Raw genomic sequence first — 21,924 nt, forward strand, 5'->3', positions numbered from 1 at the left:
TGCCTGCTTATATGGGGTTAGGAACCGTGAAAAAACTGAACAATGAAAAAATCACAAGCTCTAGTGAAAATGCTGTAGAGACTTTGTCTAAGGGCTAAATCATGCTAATAATGATTTTGCTATCTTTCAAATATGTGTGATTAACACTTTTTTTCCATGATTGAAAATGTATTCCTTTCAAACAAAAATTTTGTAAACCTTTCACAGGTTGAATGGAGTGTTTCCTCTGAGTTAGAAAATTCAGTAACAAAAAATCAAATGCTGAATGAAATGTCACGTCAAATAAGATTGTATTTCAGTTTTTTCAGTGTTCTTGAGAGGAGAAACTCAGAAATTAGTTTTTAACCTACCTGGAAATGCTAGAATTAGCATGTTTGAAATGTATTTTCTTTTTTCTAGTATGTATTTATTTGTGTATTCCCCTTCCAACAGGAAACAGTCCTCAAGATAGCCCTAGGAATTTCTCTCCCAGTGCCTCAGCCCACTTTTCTTTTGCACGAAGGTAAGAGTTTGTATTTAGTACACATCATGCATTTCGCAGAGAGGAAATGCTGTCGGATCCAGATATTAAAAGATGAATGGAAATGCACAGCTGTATCTGTCAAGTCTATCACTGAGAATGACAAGTGTGATCTCTGTTGCATAACCTCTTTTAAACTGTATTTGAAACAAAATTGTGCTGGATGATTGATACAATGACATCATACATTTTTAAATATATATATTGTATTAATGGCTTTTAAATAGATTTACACTGTATGAAAGTAGAGAGATCTCATCCACTGAGGTTTGGAGAAATTATAACCTACATCCGTTTTTTTTGTTTGTTTGTTTGTTTGTTTGTTTGTTTGTTTTTCTTAAGAAAAAAATTGCACTTTGTAAGAAGTGCATGGCATGCAAGAACTATCTTAGAGAAAATTGAATAGAAATTCTTGAGTGCAGGGCCCGGTTTCACTGGTAGCAGCATTGTCACTGTACATTTAATATTTGACCTTGACCTGTTTCGCTATCTGAACAACAGAGACAGTCAGCTCTGTCATCGGAGTGTTGTGAGGATTAATTAATGTTAGAATTTTTGAAGATCTAAAGTGAATTTGAAGTGATCTATGAAGTAAATTACTATTAAATGAACCATAACTTAAGTTGATTATGTGTCATGGGAGACTGCCTATTTGTGCCACTGTGGTTCCGTATCACTTAACACCTTGTCAGCCTACCTCAAATAATATGTTCATTAACTCTAAGCCTGAGAGGGTAGGTAGAGTTTATATGTTGACTCAAGAGTATAGACACAAAAAAAAATGGAATTGGAGTCCTGTGGCATTCTTTGTCATTAAACAATGCCAGGTATGTAACTGTTGCATTTGCAGTGGCATAGCACTTGCTGCTGTAGCTTTACTTCCTTTATTTTGGGAGCTCATTTTGGCTGCGCACACAAACTCTCAAATGTACTTGTGAAAAAATGGCTAAACTCTTTTTGAAAACTGCAAAGGGGAGAAAGCTTTACACAAGTATTCCTTTATCTCTTACCTGAAACAAACTCATCTGCAATAATAGATCATGTCAATCTTTCTGACAGCATATGATGTTACTTTTTTAATCCTTCAAGTATTTATTTTGAATCTACTTCCTCTTGATATTATCTTTTACTTTAAAAAAAAAAAAAAAAAAAAAAAGGAAAGATGTATGTTCATAGATTACATTTGTTTGTGAACATATTTTTAGGAAGATTCATTAAATCCTGAAATAGCTTATAATGGAAAAAACAGATGTGAAAGACTGAGCATTATTTAGGAATACAGCAGGCAGGATGTGTTTTTTCTTTCACACTCATAATCAACAAAATGTTCAAATAATTGTCTTTCTCAATTCAGAAGGAAAAATGAATTTGTCATCAGTGCTTGTTTGATTTTTGACCATTTTTAGAGTGTTGTACAGATACTAGCTTCCAAATGAAAAGTTTTAAATCTTTCATTTAAAACAGCATTAGCACAAGAAGTTTTTGTGATTTCAAAAAACTTCACCCTTTTGGTGGGATTCAAAGAAACTTATTTATACCAGTTCCATGGACACCTTCTTCTGTGTTTATAGCACAAATGCTTGATAACACTTAAAAAAGAAAAGAAAAAAAAAAAACAAAAAACAAACAAACAAAAAAAACCAGTGCTGATATAAGAGTTTTTCAGTTTGCTGTGTGTGTTGTGGGGATGGCAGCAGAACTCCCCAGGCCACTCTGCAACAGTCAGAAGTGTCAATTTCCTTTGCCCAGAACTGGTGGGTGATGCAGGGGAGTAGCTTGTGCTACTTGTATCTGCAACTTAGGCATCTTCTGCCAATACGCACGAGTATAGCATGTGTGAGCCCATGGTTAACTGGTGGATCCTGCTTTCGAGAGCTTCTGTGAACCGGGTAGGACTGCAGGATGGTCCAGGGACAAGTGGTGTATCAGGGTCTGGGGAAAAATGCTGTAGGTGCTTACAAACCTTTTCTCTCTTCTTCCTAATCCAAAAATCCTCCTATTCTTCCTCCTTTGTTTCTTGGATACTTTCTGTGATAACCATCTCCATCTTCAGTGGCCCTTCTGGGTGAGAACTTCTGTATGCAGGAGTTCTGTTCTATACAAAAGTCATTCAGCAAGGATGTATATTCTGTCTCACAGGTGTGGAACATGTGGGTTTAAGCCATTTTAAATAAATTTCAAGTACTTTGTCTTCAACTATGAATACACCTTGCTTGTGCAGCTGAGTCAAAATGAAAAGTACTTTTATAATAGTTCGTACTCCTGGTTGTTGTTCATTCATAATGGGGATGGGGAGGAGAATTAATGAATTAAAAACAAAATTGTGGAGGAGGAGGAGGTTTTTTCCAGAGTTCAGTCTTTGATGCAGTCACTTGTCCCTTTACCTCATGTTCTCTTAATAATTTGCACTGTTAAATTACATAATGTCATTTATAATTGACAATATTTTAGATACAGTACTTCACCTCTTTTCATATGCTCTGTCTGTTCAAAATTTGTGTTGTAGCTTGTGGATAAAAGGGAGTAGGAAATAAGCTGCTAGAGTGGAGAGAGGGAAGGGTGTTTTTAGGCAGTTACCTTGAGAGGTAGGGAAATTGCATCAAGAGGTTCAAGGTTCATGATCAGTGTTTTCAGACAGTTACCATGCAGGATAAGTTCCATGCAGGGAAGTTGCAGCAAGAGGTTGAAGGTTCCTGATTTATTATGACTTTAGTTCTACTTTGAGGAATTATATTTATATATATTTATATATATAAATATAATATATATATATATATATATTATTTTTTTTTGTACAGATCAGTCTTGAGAGGTGTTCTTTGTACTCGCTGTAAAACAGAGCATCAGTTCGCCTGTGAATTCTCCCCTAATATAAAATTGTGTGCTAATAAAAACTAGTCCTGTTTTGTTATTTATGTATATATATATATTTTTTATTTTTTAAACATATTTGATACAATTGTACTCCAGTCATGGGCATCGAAGTGACAGGTAAATTTTACCTCATTGGAAATCCAAACACCAACCTCATCATTGCTTTTTGGCTTGTCTTTTTGAATGTTTAAGCTCCATGTTGTCTGTGTATAGCTCACCTGAAGCTGTGAAGAATAGAAATCGGCTTTGGTTATGATTTTTTTTTCTGAGTAAGCGTGATTTTTGCTGCTTTTTTTCCTGATCTACATATGATTTTGAAAAAAAAAAAATGTTTATCTGATCATTCCTTCTACTTATTTTATATTAGCTTGTTAGTTTGCTGGTATCCTGTACTGATGTCAATTACAGAAGTGTCACCCTTACGCTTCAAGCAAACTATATTGGTTATTTTATAGTTCAGAGCATCACAGTTGGTTTGTTCACAGGTTTTTAATTTGCTTCACATTAATTATCGTTTGATGAACCTGAGAGTCGTGAAGACTCCATGTGTTCAATTTTTATGCATATTAGTGAGATATCAGTTCTGTCAATCTGTTCATTCACTTTCTAGTTGTTTCATCTCATGGATTTTGACTAGAAAAATGCCCTAAAAAGTCTGTAAGTCTAGGTCATCCTTGCTGAATGTTTGTTTATTGTGGTCTGATGTGAAAGTTTACTTCTATTAAAAACCTTGTTTATATCATGCTTTTGGAATGCAATTTTCCACAGTAACACTTTTGCAGATGTTTCTGTGTTAGGGTACTGCAGTGTTCGTTTGACTAAACTCAGTTTCACAACAGGACTGATGGTCGCCGCTGGTCTTTGGCCTCCCTTCCTTCTTCTGGATATGGTACAAATACACCCAGCTCGACTGTTTCTGTAAGTATCCAGAATAGCATACTATTATGTGCCCTATCTTCTTAATTGTAGCAAAGGTTCCTTTTTTTTTTTTTTTTTTTTTTTTTTTAAGAAAAGGCAACGTGGTTTTTGTTTTGTGGTTTTTGTTTACTTTGTCTACTTGTTGTAGACTTTGAATTAATATGGGATATAAAACTGCTTCACTGATACAGAAGAAGAACTTGAGGCAACTGGTGCTTTGCTTTTACAGATCTTCTTTCTCTGAATGGGAAGTGGCATTTAACTGCCTCCTTTTGATCTGTATAGCAGTAGTAGGGAAGGCATACTGCCTTATTTTAACCATATGGAAGTTAGGTATTGAGTTTCTAAGTCTTGCTTGCTATCAGAAACCACCTTACAACATGACTCATCCATCCTAGGCTAGACTATCTTAAAATTAGATGAATCACACATTTGCCTGTCTTTTTAATTTGCAATAGTCAGATGTTAGTGCATGATATTAGAGGAGATATTTAGCTTTCTAGATGGCTATAATTAGAACAGAAGAATTTGTTAGAATGCGTAATAGGATAAATACGATAGTTTATGTTGTTAGTTTTTGCATGTTAGATCAGTCCTTTTGATGTGATCTTGTATCACACCCAGCCCCATTTTGCGTGCAGTCTAACTTTTGAAGTGCACCATGGCAGTGCATGTGATTGTGCTCCAATAATAAGATTAGGTGAGAGTAGTACGAATTTGTACTTCTGCATATGATGAACTTATCTGTGCTGCAGAGGAAGCACTGAGTCATCTTACAACCTGGAACTAAGCGATCTTGTGTGATAATTACACCTGAGACTAGGAAGATGCAACTGGAGAGGAAGGCTGCTTCGGAAATGGCAAATAGTGGGCTGTTTGGTTACATCTCCCACAACAAAGGGCCTGGTCCTTGCAGATCTAACTATGACTCTTTGAAAAAGGGTAATTTTGTATTGTTAGCCTTGGTTTGTACCTATAGCATTGCGCTGTTACAGAAAATGCTGTTTCATGGGTGGTAAATATTACTGGACACTTGATGTCTGTGTTTTTTTTAAACGTTTCTGTCAGAGTTTAAGTAAGCTTTCTCTTCTCTTGGATATGTTCTGTTTCTCTTATGAAGTAGTGGAATTCTATACCCTGTACTCTGGTAAAACCTGACCGTTTTATACTATGATCGACTCTATTTTATTTTTGTCCACAAAAGCTCTGGAAAACTGAGTCATTTCTATTTCTTACAGTCTTCAACCCATGTTGGGGTATTCTATGTATTTTATGAACTGCTCCTTAGCAGCACTGATTTTTGACCTCTGACCTGTATAGATCATGCCTTTGCCAAGGAAATTGCTTTATTTCACATTAAGTCCTTAAGCACTTCCCATAGTGCTCACTCGTACACCTCTTCTTGGAACTGAAACAAATATGCTGTGTTCTTCACTTAAAATATATTGACGTAAAAGGGGTTGTCAGATAATAAGTAATTGCTATAGCAACTCCATCATTGTTAGAAGTAACAGCCTTATGCTAGAGAGGAAATGAATAGCTGTGTTAGAAACACATAAAAATACAGTTTTAATTTTCCATCGATGGGCATAGTTTTTTTCCGTGATAGCTGTAACTTTAAAATGGTAGGTCCATTTTTTTCTGCTTTCATTGGTCTATATTAAGTTTACTATATGGATGGGCTGGAAAATGGAACAATTTTTACATCATGTTCTCATTTCTTCTGGAAGAAAAAATCACTCATGGAATTAATTATCTAAACCTTTGTGATTGTTTTTGAGTTCTGTCTTTGACATGAAAACATCTTAAATTTAACAGTCTGATTTGTGGCAGTAAATCTGTTTTCAAATTAAAGAGTTTGAATTTTGTTGAAGAAAGAAGTAGTATAGACTTGATGTCCTATTTTTTTTTTTTTATTTCATTATTTCCTTGCTTTTCATTTTTTACCCACTGGATCACAGAATCACAAAACTGTAGGGGTTGGAAGGGACTACAAGATCATCAGGTCCACCCCCCTACCAAAGCAGGTTTTCTAGAGTAGGTTGCCCAGGTAGGCCTCCAGACAGGCCTTGAATATCTCCAGAGAAGGAGACTCCACAACCTCGCTGGGCAGCCTGTCCCAGTGCTCCGTCACCCTCACCGTGAAGAAGTTCTTTCGCATGTTGGTGCGGAACTTCCTGTAATCCATTTTTTGGCTGTAGCCCCTGTCCTGTCCCAACAAAACAATGAAAATATGTTGGCCAAATCCCACTGGATGACACATTTGAATCAGAAAATGAAACTGGAAATCTGCCCGTTTAACTGGTTTCATGTACTTTTTTAGAATCTGAAACAGCTAGCCCAGTGCAGCCTCATTCTCTGTATTTTTACAAATTCATAATGACAATGAGAGACCACTTCAGAAACAGTAATCTCAAGAATATATACAAAACAATTCCTTTTCAGTGCGGGATGAATAAGATCCGCATTAATCTAGAGATTTATTAACTGGAGACCAGAAATGTTTTTTACACATCACAGTAGATCACAGCTTTGATCTTTGCAAGCAACTAAAAGTCAAAGCAGCAACAGAAGGGTCGTATAAGTAATTGTATCATGGTTATGCTGAGATGAATGCATCAGACTATTTCCTTTTAACCTGTTTTGTTGTTTTGTTTTGTTTTATGTTGGAAGTGAAGAGATAAATGGAATTATCAATTTAGTGGAAGTTCATGAGTTTCATACTCCAGTTCTCTAAACAAAGATGAAAGTAAATGAAAATAGCTCCTGTGAGGATTGTTCAATTGAAAATAAACTATTGCTGTGTCATATACCAAGAAACAAAGTAGGATCAGATCTTTCCAGCTAAAACATGTGGTCAGGATGATTATGCCTTTTTTAAGAGAAAGAGACTATAAAGAGGATAAAGCAAGAGAAAAATTGGTTGCATGTTTTTGCCAGTAGCCTGTTAGAAAATTATTTGGATATGTGAAGATGTGAAGATAGGCTAGGGAGATCAGGAAATTCATTTTTGCAGTTACCTAAACTGGTATTGGCTGCAGATTTGAGGAACAGTTTGCCTTGCCTTGGTGCACTGTGTATATATGTTAAATGCTATCTAGCTTTTGAAGCAGCTATTCTAGAATGCCAAGAGGGCGGGGGATGGGAGTGAAGAGTTCTGCTATGAGAGCTCAGATCTGTTCAGAAGTTGCAATTCAGACCTCCAAGAAAATGTGCTCTGGACATGTGATGATCCTGATGCAACCGAGAGTCCTTAGCAAAAGAAGTATTTTCCACTTTAATTCTGTTGGTTGCAGACTCTGTGACACTTTAAGCGTGGAAAACATGAGGAAGATTGTCTTCCTGATGTTCCCAGAATCCCCTGAAGTTCAGGAGGTAGAGATTGATTTTATAGAAATATGTGTATGTGACAGTCTTTCCTGGGAAATTTTACTCCACTAGGATATTATTTAACTTAGCGATAGTGGCTCTCGGATTAACCGTGAGGTTAACTGCAACTAGTTGCCTTAGTATGAGATAGGAAAGAATATAGTTAGTGCTATGTGCTGAATTATGCGTAGTGTTGTGCTACAGCTGAAATGTATAAATGAGTTACTATGGTTTGACAAGTTACTACCCATCAAGTGAACTGCAGTAAATTCTTGGTATATATGCTTCTTAGTCTGCAGCAAAGCCAAGGTAATGCAGTCTTGTTAAATTGAACTTGTTCTAATGTGATGAAACCTTCCCGTGTAGACCAGTCCAGTGAAAGTTTACTTCTGAGCAGTGTCTTTTTTTTTTTTCCCTTTCAAGAGATGATTTCATGAGATCTAGTGTGATAACTAATGTTTTCTTCAGTTCCTAAAATTAGGATATATCCAGTTTTTGCCACACAAGTTGCTAGGGAATTAGGAAGACTGACTCATTTCTGTGCTTAACAGCTTGGATATTACCTGCTGACCTTAGCAGTGCATAAGAACATCTACACAATATGAAAGTTTACTCTTTTCTTTCACTTGGGATAACATAGCAAAGCTGTTCTTACTGTGCTGGTCTCCAATAAAAAAGCAGCAAGGCAGGGTCTTGATGTCCCATATGGTAAGACAAAAGAACAATAATTTGCACACAAAGATTGATATCAGATATCTGTCAAAGATTGACACAAACACTAGAGCATCTACAGTGTTAGTCCAGGCTAACAAGGCTGGTTGTTAATGCATTGACCCGTGGACACATTCTTCACAAAGACATCAAATCCAAGCTGAGCAAAGTAGTTTCGAAGTTCTTCTGCTAAACAGTTAATGTGGTTTAGGTAGCTAGCTATGCTGCATAAAAGGCAGCACTATGTTATATAGGGTGGCTTTACACGCAGTTTTGCAAGGCTAGATATTGTAGTAACAATTTCAATCTCGTAACTGTCTACATTCATTTTTAAATGAAATGGGTGGTTTAAATATAATCCTTTTCATTTCCTTCAGCCATAGAAACTATCTTGATAAAGGCATTAAGTTCTTTCATGTCATTTTATATGTACAGCTTTTAAAAGAAAATAGCATATGATTTTTTTCTACAAGAATTTAGATTATATTTAATTTTTTTTAAACTTCATTAATAGCTTACATTGGATAATGAAATAACTTCTGTATGTGGAATTGAAATCTGTATGGTGGCAATAAGTTGTGCTCTGCAGCTACCGTTCTATCTTATGTAAATAATTAATTTTCAGCAGACACAGTCTTAAATATTCCTTAAAATATTGGTGCATATTACTGACGCCAGATGTCTTCTTTGCCTTAGACAGAGGAAATGTGAACTTCTGAAATGCAACGGCTTTCTCCGAGACTGAAGTTGTTTTTATACCCTGTATTTAGCTCATTAAGTTGAGTCTAATTATTTTTCTTCTTTAATTTGGTAGCTAAGCATGGGAAACAGTAACTAGTTTTTATATTAAATGGCTTCATTCATGAACAGTGAATATAATCTTGAAAATGCCTTTTCACTCTGATAGAAGCTTGTGTTCTGTTCTGCTCTTGTAGTCATCCTGTTCATCCCAAGAAAAGCTGCACCAGTTACCATACCAACCAACACCTGATGAACTACATTTTTTATCTAAACATTTCTGTACCACTGAAAGCATTGCGAGTGATAACAGGTGCAGGACCACTGCAATGCGTCCGCGCTCCAGAAGTCTCAGGTGAGTTCCTCTGTCTAGTAAGAGGGGCTGAATCTAAATTTCTGAACATCATGGTTTTGTGCATTGGGAACGTTCTCTATTTTCAAAATCTGGGTCTTAAAGGAGGCAACTAACCTGTATGAAATGTCTTGGTGAGCTAGTCCGTGCTGATCTAACTACTCTTCTAGAGTTGGAACTGTTTACAGAATATAGTTTTTCCTTGCAAAATAATTTGAAATATATTCATATTCATAGAGCGTCTGGAAAGAAATGCAGTGAAGAAATTAGCAGGGAGTTGGGGGGAATGTATTCATATTTTTTTGTCTGTGTTCAATTATGCCCTTTTAGATAGCTGAAACTCACTTGTTTTGCTCTTTCAAGAAACTCTTTATGTATGTGTATAAGAAGCCCTAATGTACACATTGCGATAAAGACAGTCCTTTAGGGGAGGGCATTGCTTTTGTGGAGTCTTATTCCACATCTTTTATACCATACTTGGATGAACTGGTTTTCCCAGCCCAGGAAAGTCAGGTGGAGATTTTTAAAGGAAATGGTAACTAAGAACGAGGCTCGTGATAGTATGAAGGAATTTCCTGGGTTAGCAAAGGCTGTGGGTACCTGTTATGGATGGTTTTACTGCAAGTCTCATGCTTTGTTTTTTTCCAGGCACAGTGTCTTGGCCATTGATGGAACCTATGCCTATGTGTGGCATTATTTGTAGGAAGTCAGAGTGGAGATAATTGTTTTGATTTTTCTTTTATTTTCTAATTTAAAAATAGATTAAAAAAAAAAACTTCTGAACATTTTCACTTGCAGATAATAGAGTTCTTGGTCAGGTCTTGCTGTTTTAATTGTATGTAACCTTCAAAGGGGAGGGTGTAGTCATACAGCTGTTAAATATATATCTCTGTCTCCCTTCTGAGGAAAAAAAAAAAAAAAAGTAATGCCATGAGTGTTGCAAAGCTGCATGTATCCCAAACTGTAGTTGTAAACTAAGAAAATGACATCTGACAGTTATATGTCAAATACATGAACTATTTTTTAAGGCCTGGTCAGAAATAGCAGAAAGGAACCAAGCATGCCACTGATCAGAGGATGTACCTGTCTAGTGAAGCATGTGCTGACTTTTTGGTGCAAATAAGCTATGCAGAAATATAAGTACTAATTCTAGCTCATGCTGAGACAAGTTTAAAGAGATAATTTGCTTTGCTTGCAGCCCTGGACGTTCTCCTGCCTGCTGTGACAATGAAATAATTATGATGAACCATGTCTACAAAGAAAGGTTCCCAAAGGTAATGAATTATATTTAAGATATGCAATATCTAAATTGATAGGCAACATAGGTTTTAAGTAAATGGTGTTTTTGTTATGGGAACTAATGATCCAAGGCTTTAATGGCTTTCATAAAGCATCACCAACCTCTTATTAGAAGTATAAAATCACAATAAAGAAAATCCCTGCTGAGAAGAACTGGACATTCATTTGACGAAGCTGCTGAACTGGTTTTGAAATTAATCATGCTGGTAGTACATTCTGCTGGTTGGAAATCAACTATATGTTCAATTTCAATAGGTGCTGTGTACGTGGGGTTAATGTATACTGAATTAGTAAACTGAGACTGTTTTTGCAGCTCAGTCTTGTACAGAATCTGCTGATACAACTGCAAATTTCTTTCTTCAGTGCCATTTCTCCCTTTCTGCAAAACCTTGTTATGCACTTACTTTAAAGGTGAAGATCAGTACGTAGTTGTGAGAGTTTGACTGAGATATCAAATCAGGAAATGTTGCTGTCTTGTCCAGAGATCTTAGACAAAAATGAGTTCTTTGGTGCAGGCACATTGCAAGGTGCATGGTGATCTCAGTTTTTCATAGAATTTTGATGATTCTTGGCAAATAAAATAAGGTTAAGCTGGTATCACTGCAAAAATGCCTACGAGTAGGAAAAAAAAAATCTTCATTTTTCTTCACAGAAATTTCTTTATGGACGTATGAAGATATTTGTAGAGGGATTGAGCAGCAGTCAGTAGTGTGAAATGATCTGCTCATTTCACTGGGTGATGTATGAATTAAGGGGTGTAGGTTTACTTTTTAAAAAGAAAAAAAATGCAATATCTTTATTCTTTTTAAGCATGTGCAACTGACAGAAACAGTCAGTTGGATCTATAAAGCAAGCATATCCATCAACGTGCAGACACATCTAACAGGATCTGTGAGCCTGTAATCAGTTAATGTGCTTTCAAACTCTGAGCTCAGTTTCAAAACTTTGAACACTTTTGCGGTATAACCTGTACAAAAGGAAAGGAGATATTCTGGTCTGTAGCACCTACAGTTTATACAAAACAGCCAAACACGTTCATGAGTTCTCATTGCTTTTATTTTGATTTGGACTTATTTTTGCGGTCATGAGTGTTAACTAATTATTTTAGTGAGCAGTATAAGATCAGTGTTTAAGACTTGCAGCAGACAGCAGGATTCGCATAATAGACCAGTAAGGTGATTGCTTTTCTGAACTGATAACTGAGGAAATGTCATCTGCTATTTTGTTTTTCTATTTCCTTGTTTTTTTGCTTCAGTCATTTCACATATTTTGTGTAGGTAATTTCTTAGGCACTACAGAAACGTTGTAAAGCTGGAAGTAAGCTTTGAGGTTGTAAGGCTGATCTAATGTATCATGTATTCATTTGTGTATAGGCCACAGCTCAGATGGAGGAGAGGCTTCAGGACATTATAACAAATCATTCTCCAGAAAACGTCCTTCCGCTGGCAGATGGAGTGCTTAGTTTTACCCACCATCAGATCACAGAACTGGCTCGAGACTGTTTGGATAAATCCCACCAGGGCCTCATCACATCACGATACTTCCTTGAATTACAGCAGAAATTAGACAAATTGCTACAAGAGGTATGAGCTGTGAGAATGCTGTTACGTATGGTAGAAAAGTAGTTTAAATATGTTTGCCTAAGAGTTGCTATCTCGAAACAATTATGACTGTTGCACTCAATTGTCAGTGTTCATGGCAGTTTTAGTCTAGGTAATGACAACGACAAGGACCAAAAGGCATCCTACTGTAGTCTGGGATAAGTAGGTTGTAAATTCGGAAACAACATTTTCTGATGCAGTGCAAGTTATAAATTGCTTACAGAAGTGTGTGAATAACCCCTAAATGAGGAGGCTTGCTGTACCATTTAATGTGGATAAATGAGAAAACATACTCTTTCCACTTTATCAGCCCTACTAATTGCCTTCTGTGTTGACAAAGGAGACAGCAACCTTTACGTTTTTGTTATGTGGAGGTTATTTGGTTATTTAATTAATTATTTATTTATTTCATAGTTAAACTGTTTATTAGCAGAAATTGTCAGTTCTAAAAGCATTGAAACTTCCATAGAATAGTCAGCTATATGTAGTAAGAAAAACATGAAACTTGCTAAAGAAATGTGCAGTGCTGTAAGTGAGCATGGTTTATAGATGTATCATTTCTAGAACAAATGAGTATGCTGAATGCTGTAAGTGTTGTTTGTATAGGACTTGATAGTACATTATAAACCAAACTTAACATGATAAACCAGCAGATTTGATAGACTTGAAATTTTCCAATTTTCCCACTGAGATATTAAGATGTTATGCTTGTGTTAATTTTTTTTTCTGGTCTTTTCTTCTGTTTTCTTTTAAATACAGGAGCAGTTACTAAAGCTTTTGGTCATTTATTTTTTGTGTGCTGTATTTTACTGTCTTCTGTTCAGTGAATATATGTATTTTATTGATTTCTACAACTACTGTATTTTGAATCTTCTCATAAAGCAATGCAAAATCTAAGACATCAGCGAAGTATTTCAGCATTATTGAAACTCTACTCTGAGCAGGGAAATAAGAGCTTGCTTACTAGTCAAAAAGGAGTTTGAACTAGTGACCTTTTTGAGAAATACATTTTTATGATGTCAAAGTGCAGGCAGAGTTGGCAAGTTGGCTAGAGATATCTCACTAGGAATTATGTTATGGTAGTGATAATGTCAAAATACAAAGAAACACGTCTTAAAAGCTAAGATGCACTGAACTGTATGTGTAAACAATATATCCCTTAAAATGGCTGTACAGCAAGTATAGTTTAGAGTACAAGTTGGCACATTCATTTAAAAACAGTAACAAAAAACCCTCCAGTTATTCTCCAAGCTCTATATAAAGCAGTGTATAGATGTTAAAAACAAAACAAAACAAAAAAACACTCATTTTGTCATGTTCTATCATGCAAATTCTATATTATGTTAAAATTTTCTGCTTTGCAAAGATATAATTCCTTACAATGTTAAGGCTCAACTTTTGAGTAAGTGCAAATGGTATCTGTCAATAGTGTAATATGATGGAAGGAAAACTTTCTGCTTTGCTTAACTCAGCTGTGGGCACTCAGTTGTACTTTGGATTCATGCGACACATTTGTTATCAATTCCCAGCTGTGACTTTCAGGAGAAAGCTGTGCTTGCTACTGCTAGCTGGCATGTTGTGATTATTTTGCATAAGCTGGGGAAGACTCCTTCGACGCTTGAGCAATTTGGTTCAGTTGACATTTTTATAAGTCTGCGATCAAGAGGCTACGAGGATCTGAATGCTTTCCTGTTTTCATCTTTCTTTAATGTAATGTTTATTAAGTCTTTTTTCACATACACACCTGAGTGCAAAACTTTACAAAGTTGCTTTAAATTTTTCTGGTGATTAAAACAGGCAGACATTTTGTTTACAAAAGAGTTCTCTGGACTTGGTTGGTAGTGTGCAGAATACAAATGCTTGTGTCCAATTCAGGTTCTTCTAAAATCTATTGCAGAGTGCTAGTTGATGTTTGTGCCTTTTTTCTTGTTTTCTTTTCCAAGCTTTACAGATTAACTTTTTTCAAATATTTGGTGTATTTTTAAATGATAGTGCTTATGTTGAGAGCAGCATGTAGCTTAATTTTTTGTAGGATTTTTAATTACAAAAATACAATGTAAGTTATATTTTATATGAAAAGTACTTAGATGGCCATATTAGTCATTTTCAAAATGTTAGATTCTTAGTTTTCTTTCAAATCCTTTTGTGATTTTGAATAAGAAAGATGAGGAAAACTTCAGTTTATACTATTAAGAACAAAGAAATACTCTGATATTTGAAAGGCTATTGGTATGTTTTAGTTAGAATGAGGATCATATGGCTTCTTTGTATTTATTAGCATCCTCAGATTATACCTTTTCTTCTTGGAGGTGAAAGTTTAAGAGAACCATTTTGCGTATCTTTTAAACCTTTCAGAACTATTTTTTTCTACAGCATTCTTTTTTGTCATCACCTTCATAGAACTCGAGTTTAAATTATCTTCCTCTCGCACATACATGTATGTGGGCTCTATATCCAGGAAGTGGTATAGCCTCCTGTTTTGTTTTTGTTAATTTTCATCTCATCCTAAAACTGTTAACTAAAACTCAACTATTTGTACAACAGTACGTATAGACGGATGATGTATTGAATTGTATTTCCTTTTGTGAAACTGATAACAGTAAGTACGTAATTAAAAAATGCAGATGTATCATTTTTAGGCAGTTTTACTTCATTTTTGCAGTGACATGATTGCACAAATTGGATTCCTTCAGTTTGAAATTACAGTGTTGCTATCCTTACCATTGCCATTGGTATCTTGATAATGATTTACCATTTGTCTAAAGTACCTGCTTCAAAACCTGCAATTATGTTTCCAAGTTGTGCATTGAATAAGTTTTGTTTCATTTTTCCCTTTATGTTCAATTTTTAGGCACAGGAGCGGTCGGAGAGTGGAGAACTGGCATATATTAAGCAATTGGTCAGAAAAATCCTAATAGTTATCGCTCGTCCTGCTCGCTTACTGGAATGCCTGGTAAGGTGATGCTACTATAAGTAGGTTTTCTTACTTGTTACTCTGGGAAATTTTTTGGATTAGTATTCAAGGCCATTTACAATCACTTCCTGAAATGTCAAACAACTGGGCAGGACTTCATTGTTGGTGAGATCCTTTTTACTTTTATTTCAGAAATATGAGACTGACAGGGAACTCCTGCAGTTGTGTTTGGCTCCCCACTATTGCAAATACTATGTTATTAAATCTCTTTCATAAATTTGGAAGCTCTAGTTTAAAACCACTTGGGTTTTTCTGTTGTTTTGTTAGACTTTGCTGTTCTCTTGGGAAGACTTTTCTTGAATCATAGTTGCTTCGTGGTTTTTCCGTTGTTGTTCTTACAAGTTTCATCATTTTGTTGCACTGAACAGTTGCCAGAGCTATAAGCAGCTTGTTGTTAGCTCTGCAGTACCTAATCTGGGGGGAAGGGTTAGGGTGTCTGGACACACAGGTAGCCTGAATTATTCTGGGGACCAGGAGAAACAGAAGAGTTAACTTATGCATGAGCATAGCATGAATGTTGCCAGGCTGGGCTAGCTTGTGCCAGGCCACCTGGGTGTGTGTCTGCTTTGCCTGCCCCTGCTGTGAGAGCTGAGGAGACTCAGGTGCGGGAAGTTGCTCCTACGCGCAGCGCCAACGTGCTTCAGTTGTTCAGTGGAAGGAATAAATGCTCACAGAACACAGTGTACTCAGGAGGATGGTGTAGACACCCAAATACCATGTAAGAGCCAGCCTGACTCCAACAGGCCTGGCAGGAAGCCTGAGCTGACTTTGTTGAGCTGCTGTGCTTGCCAATACCAGGATCACAGTGTTGACACTGCACACGGCTATTTGAGGCTGGCAAGACTCTGTGTATGTGGGAGCTGCTAACCTGCTGCTAGACTCAAGTTATGCCTGAAAGTGTCATAATTGCATTTGCATGCCACTGAATCTGAGCTAGTCAGTCTTTCCAACCTGATCTTGGCTCTGCACTGTGTTTCTTCATCTGTGGCACAGTTAATCCACAACCTGGATCATTCAGCCATGGGCATTTTGAGAGCTGGCTCTGTTTTGTTTTGGAAATACCATGTCTCAGTGTTCCCAGCTGCAATTTGTCCATGACTTGCAGTTCAGAAGAAATCTGAGATACGGTATGTGCTCTGGAGCAGAACATAAAAGATGTAAAAAATAATGTCAGGTTCTAGAGAAGAGGGCACCTTAGCATGTGTTGCCTCTACTATCAAATCCAAGCTTGCTTTATGCCTTCACCCTGTCCCCTGAAATGCTTATTCAGTCATATCTAGAATCCACTTCCATGCTTCATTCTCAAGGTTCACATAATCCTTCTCCAGCCTTTTATCCAATTTCTTATAATGTCTTGCTTCCCTCTGGTCCATGTCCTCATAATTGCACATCCAAAAATGTCCTTACATGCATTCTTTGTGGCACTTTGTCTTCCCTTCAGATGCTCCCCTCCTCCTTCTCACCCGATCTTGTTCCCAGTCTTATATTCTAATTCAAATGCTTTCCTAATGACCCATTTGCCCACTAGTTCTTTCTCCCTAAATATTAAGTTTTATAGTTAGCTTGTCCAAATCTCCATTCACTTAGTCCCCAGTTCCTACTCCTGGGATTTTATCCCAGCCTACTTCCTCTTGCACACTACATTTGAAGTGGAGCTGCTCTACATCCTGTGTTGGTCCCTTTGCTGGCCCTGCTGATGTGAGTGGAAGGGACAGTGTTGTCAGACCAGGAAAAGAGGTCTCGATCTCTCTCTCTCTCTCTCTCTCTCAGTTCAGGTGTGTAGTTGCTTCCAGCTGTTTAGCTTTTCAGAACAGCAATGGCAGAGAAAGCCAGTACAGCTTCTTTGGAGTGTTCTTACTTCAGACAGAGATTTAAGCTGGAACATAACTCTGCATTGCATGTTTTTCCAGAGGCAGGTAGCTTGAACAAATGTAGGCAGACGGTCACAAAATTCACATTTCATATGCAAGATGTTAAAGCCTTACACCATAAAGGTCACTGGAATTGTTTACTCTTGCAAAAACAATATTTTTCCACAGCTTCTCTCTAGAAAACTTAGAATAATATTGGCTAATATTTAAAAGGTCTGTCTGAAATAGATACTAGATATGGAAAATTTCAGCCTCTGTAAGAAAGTTCATAGCATTACAGGAAATAAATCCAGTGTTTTTATCATGAAGAGTTTCATGTACTGTACCGTAATGCAGTCGGTTTTCTTACGGCAATCTTAGCTCAGGTATTTATGGTATATGAGTTCCTATTTTTATTTACACATTAATCATATAAAAATCATATAAATAAAGGTTTTTTTAGTTTCATGTGCCAAGAGCTACTGCCAAATGTTGAAAGATTTTTTTCCATTTTCAGTGACTTCAGTACATGAAGAATGAAACACAAAGGTAGAAGTAAAGATAAGGAAATAAATTTTGTGTTTATAATATTTGCATATATATCTAGATGTATACATGTTTGTATGTGTATGCATTACACATACTTATTTATCTGGTTAAAGGTATCTGTTTTGAAATTACCTTGACTTACTAACAAGTGGAGGAGAAACTGCATAAATACACCTACCACTGCTGCTGGTAAGGAGAAGTTGTTTTCGTGATGAAGGCAAATAGCTTATGTCTACATGCGTATCATCACGTTGTCGTGTTCATCAGTGTCAGAGACTAACATATAAGAGATTCAGCATGTCAAATGAAAAGAGTAAGGCTAAAACAGCCTGTAATACTTAGTTACACATTTCAGGTTTCTAGGCTGTTTAGCAGTCTCCAAAGACCTTAAGTTAAATAAGAGAGTTTTGGTATTTAATGGTTTTGTGGTAAATCGATTGAAGAAGGCTGCAGATGCTGTAAGTAGTTTCATGAAAAATAAATAAATAAATAAATAAATAAATAAATAAATAAATAAATTGTTTCTTATAAGAGACTGAAAATACTATAGGCATTTCACTTCAGAAACACTGCAAGTCCTCCTGGTAGCTGCAGTGGTTTGGATATTTCCAAAATAAAGCACGATATGTAATCTCTCAAGTTAATTTCTCTTCCAGATTGGGATGTTGAGTTCCCAAATCCTGAGTAGCCTAAGGAGCTAGTGCAGGAGTCTGGTGACCTAGCAGGCAGACAAAAGCCCCAGGAAGTTATGGCAGTGGAAGAAATAATCAAGGAAGGTAACAAGCTCAGCTGCCTCCCTGGCTTCTAATGAAATTTTTGGTAGAATTGACTTGCTCTATCAAAAGTCTGTTTAGTTGTGCCAGTGTTTCATCACTGCGTATTGTGTTCATGTGGTAAGGCTTTGGTAGCAGGGGGCCTGCAGGGGTGGCTGCTGTGAGAAGAGCCCAGCAGCTGCCTATGTCAGAGCCAAGCAGATTTAAGAAAGTGAAAAAGCAGACAACAACAAACAAAAACACCAGTTGTGAGAGGGAGGAGTGAGAAAATGTGAGAGAACCAGAAAATGTGAGAGGGCAGGAGGTGCTGCAGGCAGGCAGCAGCAGTTCCCCTGCGGGCTGTGCAGGGAGAGGCCCCTGGTGGAGCAGGCTGTCCCCCTGCAGCCCATGGGTCCCACATGGAGCAGATCTCCACGCTGCAGCCCCCCCATGGGTGGAGGAGCCCCCGGTGGAGCAGGTGGATGTGGCCTGGAGGAGGCTGCGGCCCATGGAGAGCCCCCGCAGGAGCAGGCCCCGGGCCGGAGCTGCAGCCCGTGGAGAGGAGCCCACGCAGGAGCAGGGGGTCTGGGGGGAGCTGCCGCCCACCCGTGGGGGACCCGTGCTGGAGCAGTTTGCTTCTGGGGGATGGATGGACCCCATGGGACGGAGCCGTGTGGGAGCAGGTCTTGAAGAGCTGCTGCCTGTGGGCAGACCCCACTGGCTCAATTTGGGAAGGACGGCATCCCGTGGGAGGGACCCCATGGGGAGCAGGGGCATTAGCATGGGAAAGGAACAGCAGAGATGAAGTGTTACTGACTGACCCCCATTTGCTGTTGCCCTGCACTGTGTTAACTGGTAAGAGGTAGAAGAATGGAGATTTAAGTTGAGTCTGGTAAGAAAGAGGGGGCAGGTGTTTGTAGTTTGCATTTGTTTCTCACTGCTTTTCTCAGTTTTGAGTTGGCAATAAATTAAATGAATCTCTCCCAAGCCAAGTGCTTTGCCCATGATGGTAATTGGTGTGTGATCTCCCTGTCCTCTGAATCCATGAGTGCTTTTCATTTTATTTCTCCTCATCCTGCTGAGAAGTGAGAGAGTGCCTTAGTGGACATCGGACAGCTAGCCAAGGTTAATCCAGCACATTGACTGGAAAACATCTTAGTGGCTCTTACTGTATTAAGTATTGCTCCTGTTGTGATGTATTGTTGGGAAGAACATCTTTAAGGATATAGAGGCTGTATGAAAGAAGCTTTGAATTCATAGAGAAAGGTAATGAAAGGCTTTTTTGAATTAAAAAAAAAAAAAAAAAAAAAAAAAGGAAAGTACCCTTTTATTAATCATCCTTTTTCTGTTCAATCCTTCCCTATTTGTAAATTCTCTTAAGGTAGTTAAATAAATTCATTTCCAAGCGAGTTAGAGGACAGGCAGGGATTATGGTAAATATTTTTTTCTCACCGTTGGGGGCTTGCCTGTTACACATGGGATAAACTACAGTAGTAATGTAGTTGATTCACAAAATTCTTCTCTAGTTTTGGATCAGTTGGATGAATGAAGCTGAAATGTTGTTTTTTGCAAGTTAGAATTTTGTCTTCATTTTAAAGTCAGTGATACATTTAGTTGCATTTTCCATAAAGTACAGTGCATATATAATGATGTAAAACATTTCAAAATTTCATTTAGAAGTGAAAACAGAAAGAAATATATTTATGTAGTTTCTTTAGTAGATTTTTAATATGCAATGTACAGATACACTACATTTATGTAGAAAGTACACATAGTTCAGTAGTAGATTTTTGTGTGCAAGCAGCTGCAGGGAGATGAAGTCGTCTTGTGTGAGATCTTGTCACTGAATGAATACTGAATGAATTGTTGGTTATGGGTCATTTCACTGAATGTTGTGGGAAGTTTTGGGGGCAAAAAACTTCCTATTAATAAAATAGTGCTCTGAAAGAATGGTATGACATTTCATGGCTTACAGCATATTACATTGTATTGGAATTGTAGTAGAATAATAGGTTACTATTAAGAGTAATGAGGTATTCTTTTTAATAAGGGAAATGACAAATATTTGCAATAGAAACAAAAAAGGAGATTGTTATATTAGGTTCTAAGGCTTCAATTTCTGCAAGGAGAATGATGATGACTTTTTTTTTTCTTCCAGGAATTTGATCCTGAAGAGTTTTACTATCTTTTGGAAGCAGCAGAGGGCCATGCTAAAGAAGGGCAAGGCATTAAAACAGACATCCCTCGATACATTATTAGTCAGCTGGGCTTAAATAAAGATCCTCTAGAAGGTAAGTGCACCTCTTTGTCCAGCTACAGACGCCCAGATACTTCTTTCTCAAGGTATTTATTTGTTGTGATACTAAAGATGTTAGCACAACAAGCATTCTCTAATCCGTTGAGTTTTCTCAGAAGCTCAAAGGCATTAAAAAGCCACCTGAGATTTTCCCCTATGAATATCATTCACAAATACATTGTTTCAGTTATAGTCATCTTCTTCCAGTCTTGCAGTGTAACTTCCTTATTTTAACTTCAGTTAAAATTTACAGGTATAATTTGATAGCCACTATTATCCAGCCATAGGTAATAACTGACACTGGACTAAACTTTTACTTGCCTTTCAGTTTCCCTAGCTTCCCACTTCTTACTCTCCCTGAAAAGTATGTCTTCTATTAAAACCATGAAAATTTACTTTCCTGATTAACTTAATTGTCCATGAGGACTTCTCTAGGGGGAAACTGGGTTCCTGTGGAGATACTGTAATTGCAAAACATTTTTTATTGTTTGATTCTTGTTTTAAGGACAGTGTTGGGTAAAGTAAAATTACTTGTCTCCTAACCAGACCATCCTCTCTTCCATTCTGAGACCAAGTTCTATCACTGGTGAAAAGTGGAAATTGATTTGTTGCATTCTGCGCTAGTCTTGTAGATAGAAAGTCCAGCAGAAGTGTCATCATGGAAAATTGGTCTAGCTAGTGCCATTTTGGCTGTCTTCTGTGTTATGTCCCAGGACAAGGAAGATCTCTAGTGAAGGACTTGATAACACAAAACAATAGTAATAACATGTGACAGGCTTTTTTAAAAAAAAAAATCTTATGATGCAAGATTGCATTTCATTAAATCTAAGGAGTAGGATATTACATGGTAAAAAAAAAAAATATTTTTTTTGTTCAGCTTAAGCAGTTTGTGAAGTTCAGCACTGCCATGTGCTGTCAGGAATTTGGTTAGATCTGATTCAATTCATATTGTATTGAAATATGTAAAAGAAGTTGAGCCTATTATTAGTCTTCTTCCTATCTTCACAGGAAAAAAAAAAAAAAACAACAACATCCAAATACTGCTTTTAATCTTAGATGTAGATTAAAGCAATGTCACTGCTTTTTGCAGGGATTCAGACTTCAGGAAGGATGCAGGGCAG

At 37.1% G+C, this 21,924-nt stretch overlaps 1 protein-coding gene across 3 annotated transcripts in view; it reads left to right on the top strand.

Annotated features, from left to right (window-relative positions):
* The window catches only part of MAST4 (microtubule associated serine/threonine kinase family member 4), a 200,719-nt gene that overhangs the window by 138,060 nt on the left and 40,735 nt on the right, over window positions 1–21,924 (top strand). For all 3 annotated transcript variants that reach the window (XM_032205667.1, XM_032205666.1, XM_032205668.1), the window contains 7 exons: window positions 433–502; window positions 4,234–4,312; window positions 9,328–9,485; window positions 10,681–10,756; window positions 12,155–12,364; window positions 15,234–15,335; window positions 20,666–20,798. In XM_032205667.1, coding sequence (XP_032061558.1) covers window positions 433–502; window positions 4,234–4,312; window positions 9,328–9,485; window positions 10,681–10,756; window positions 12,155–12,364; window positions 15,234–15,335; window positions 20,666–20,798 — 828 coding nt within the window. The remainder of the gene's footprint in view (window positions 1–432; window positions 503–4,233; window positions 4,313–9,327; window positions 9,486–10,680; window positions 10,757–12,154; window positions 12,365–15,233; window positions 15,336–20,665; window positions 20,799–21,924) is intronic.

This window comes from Aythya fuligula, chromosome Z (genome assembly GCF_009819795.1).
Source record: "Aythya fuligula isolate bAytFul2 chromosome Z, bAytFul2.pri, whole genome shotgun sequence".
NCBI lineage: Eukaryota > Metazoa > Chordata > Aves > Anseriformes > Anatidae > Aythya > Aythya fuligula.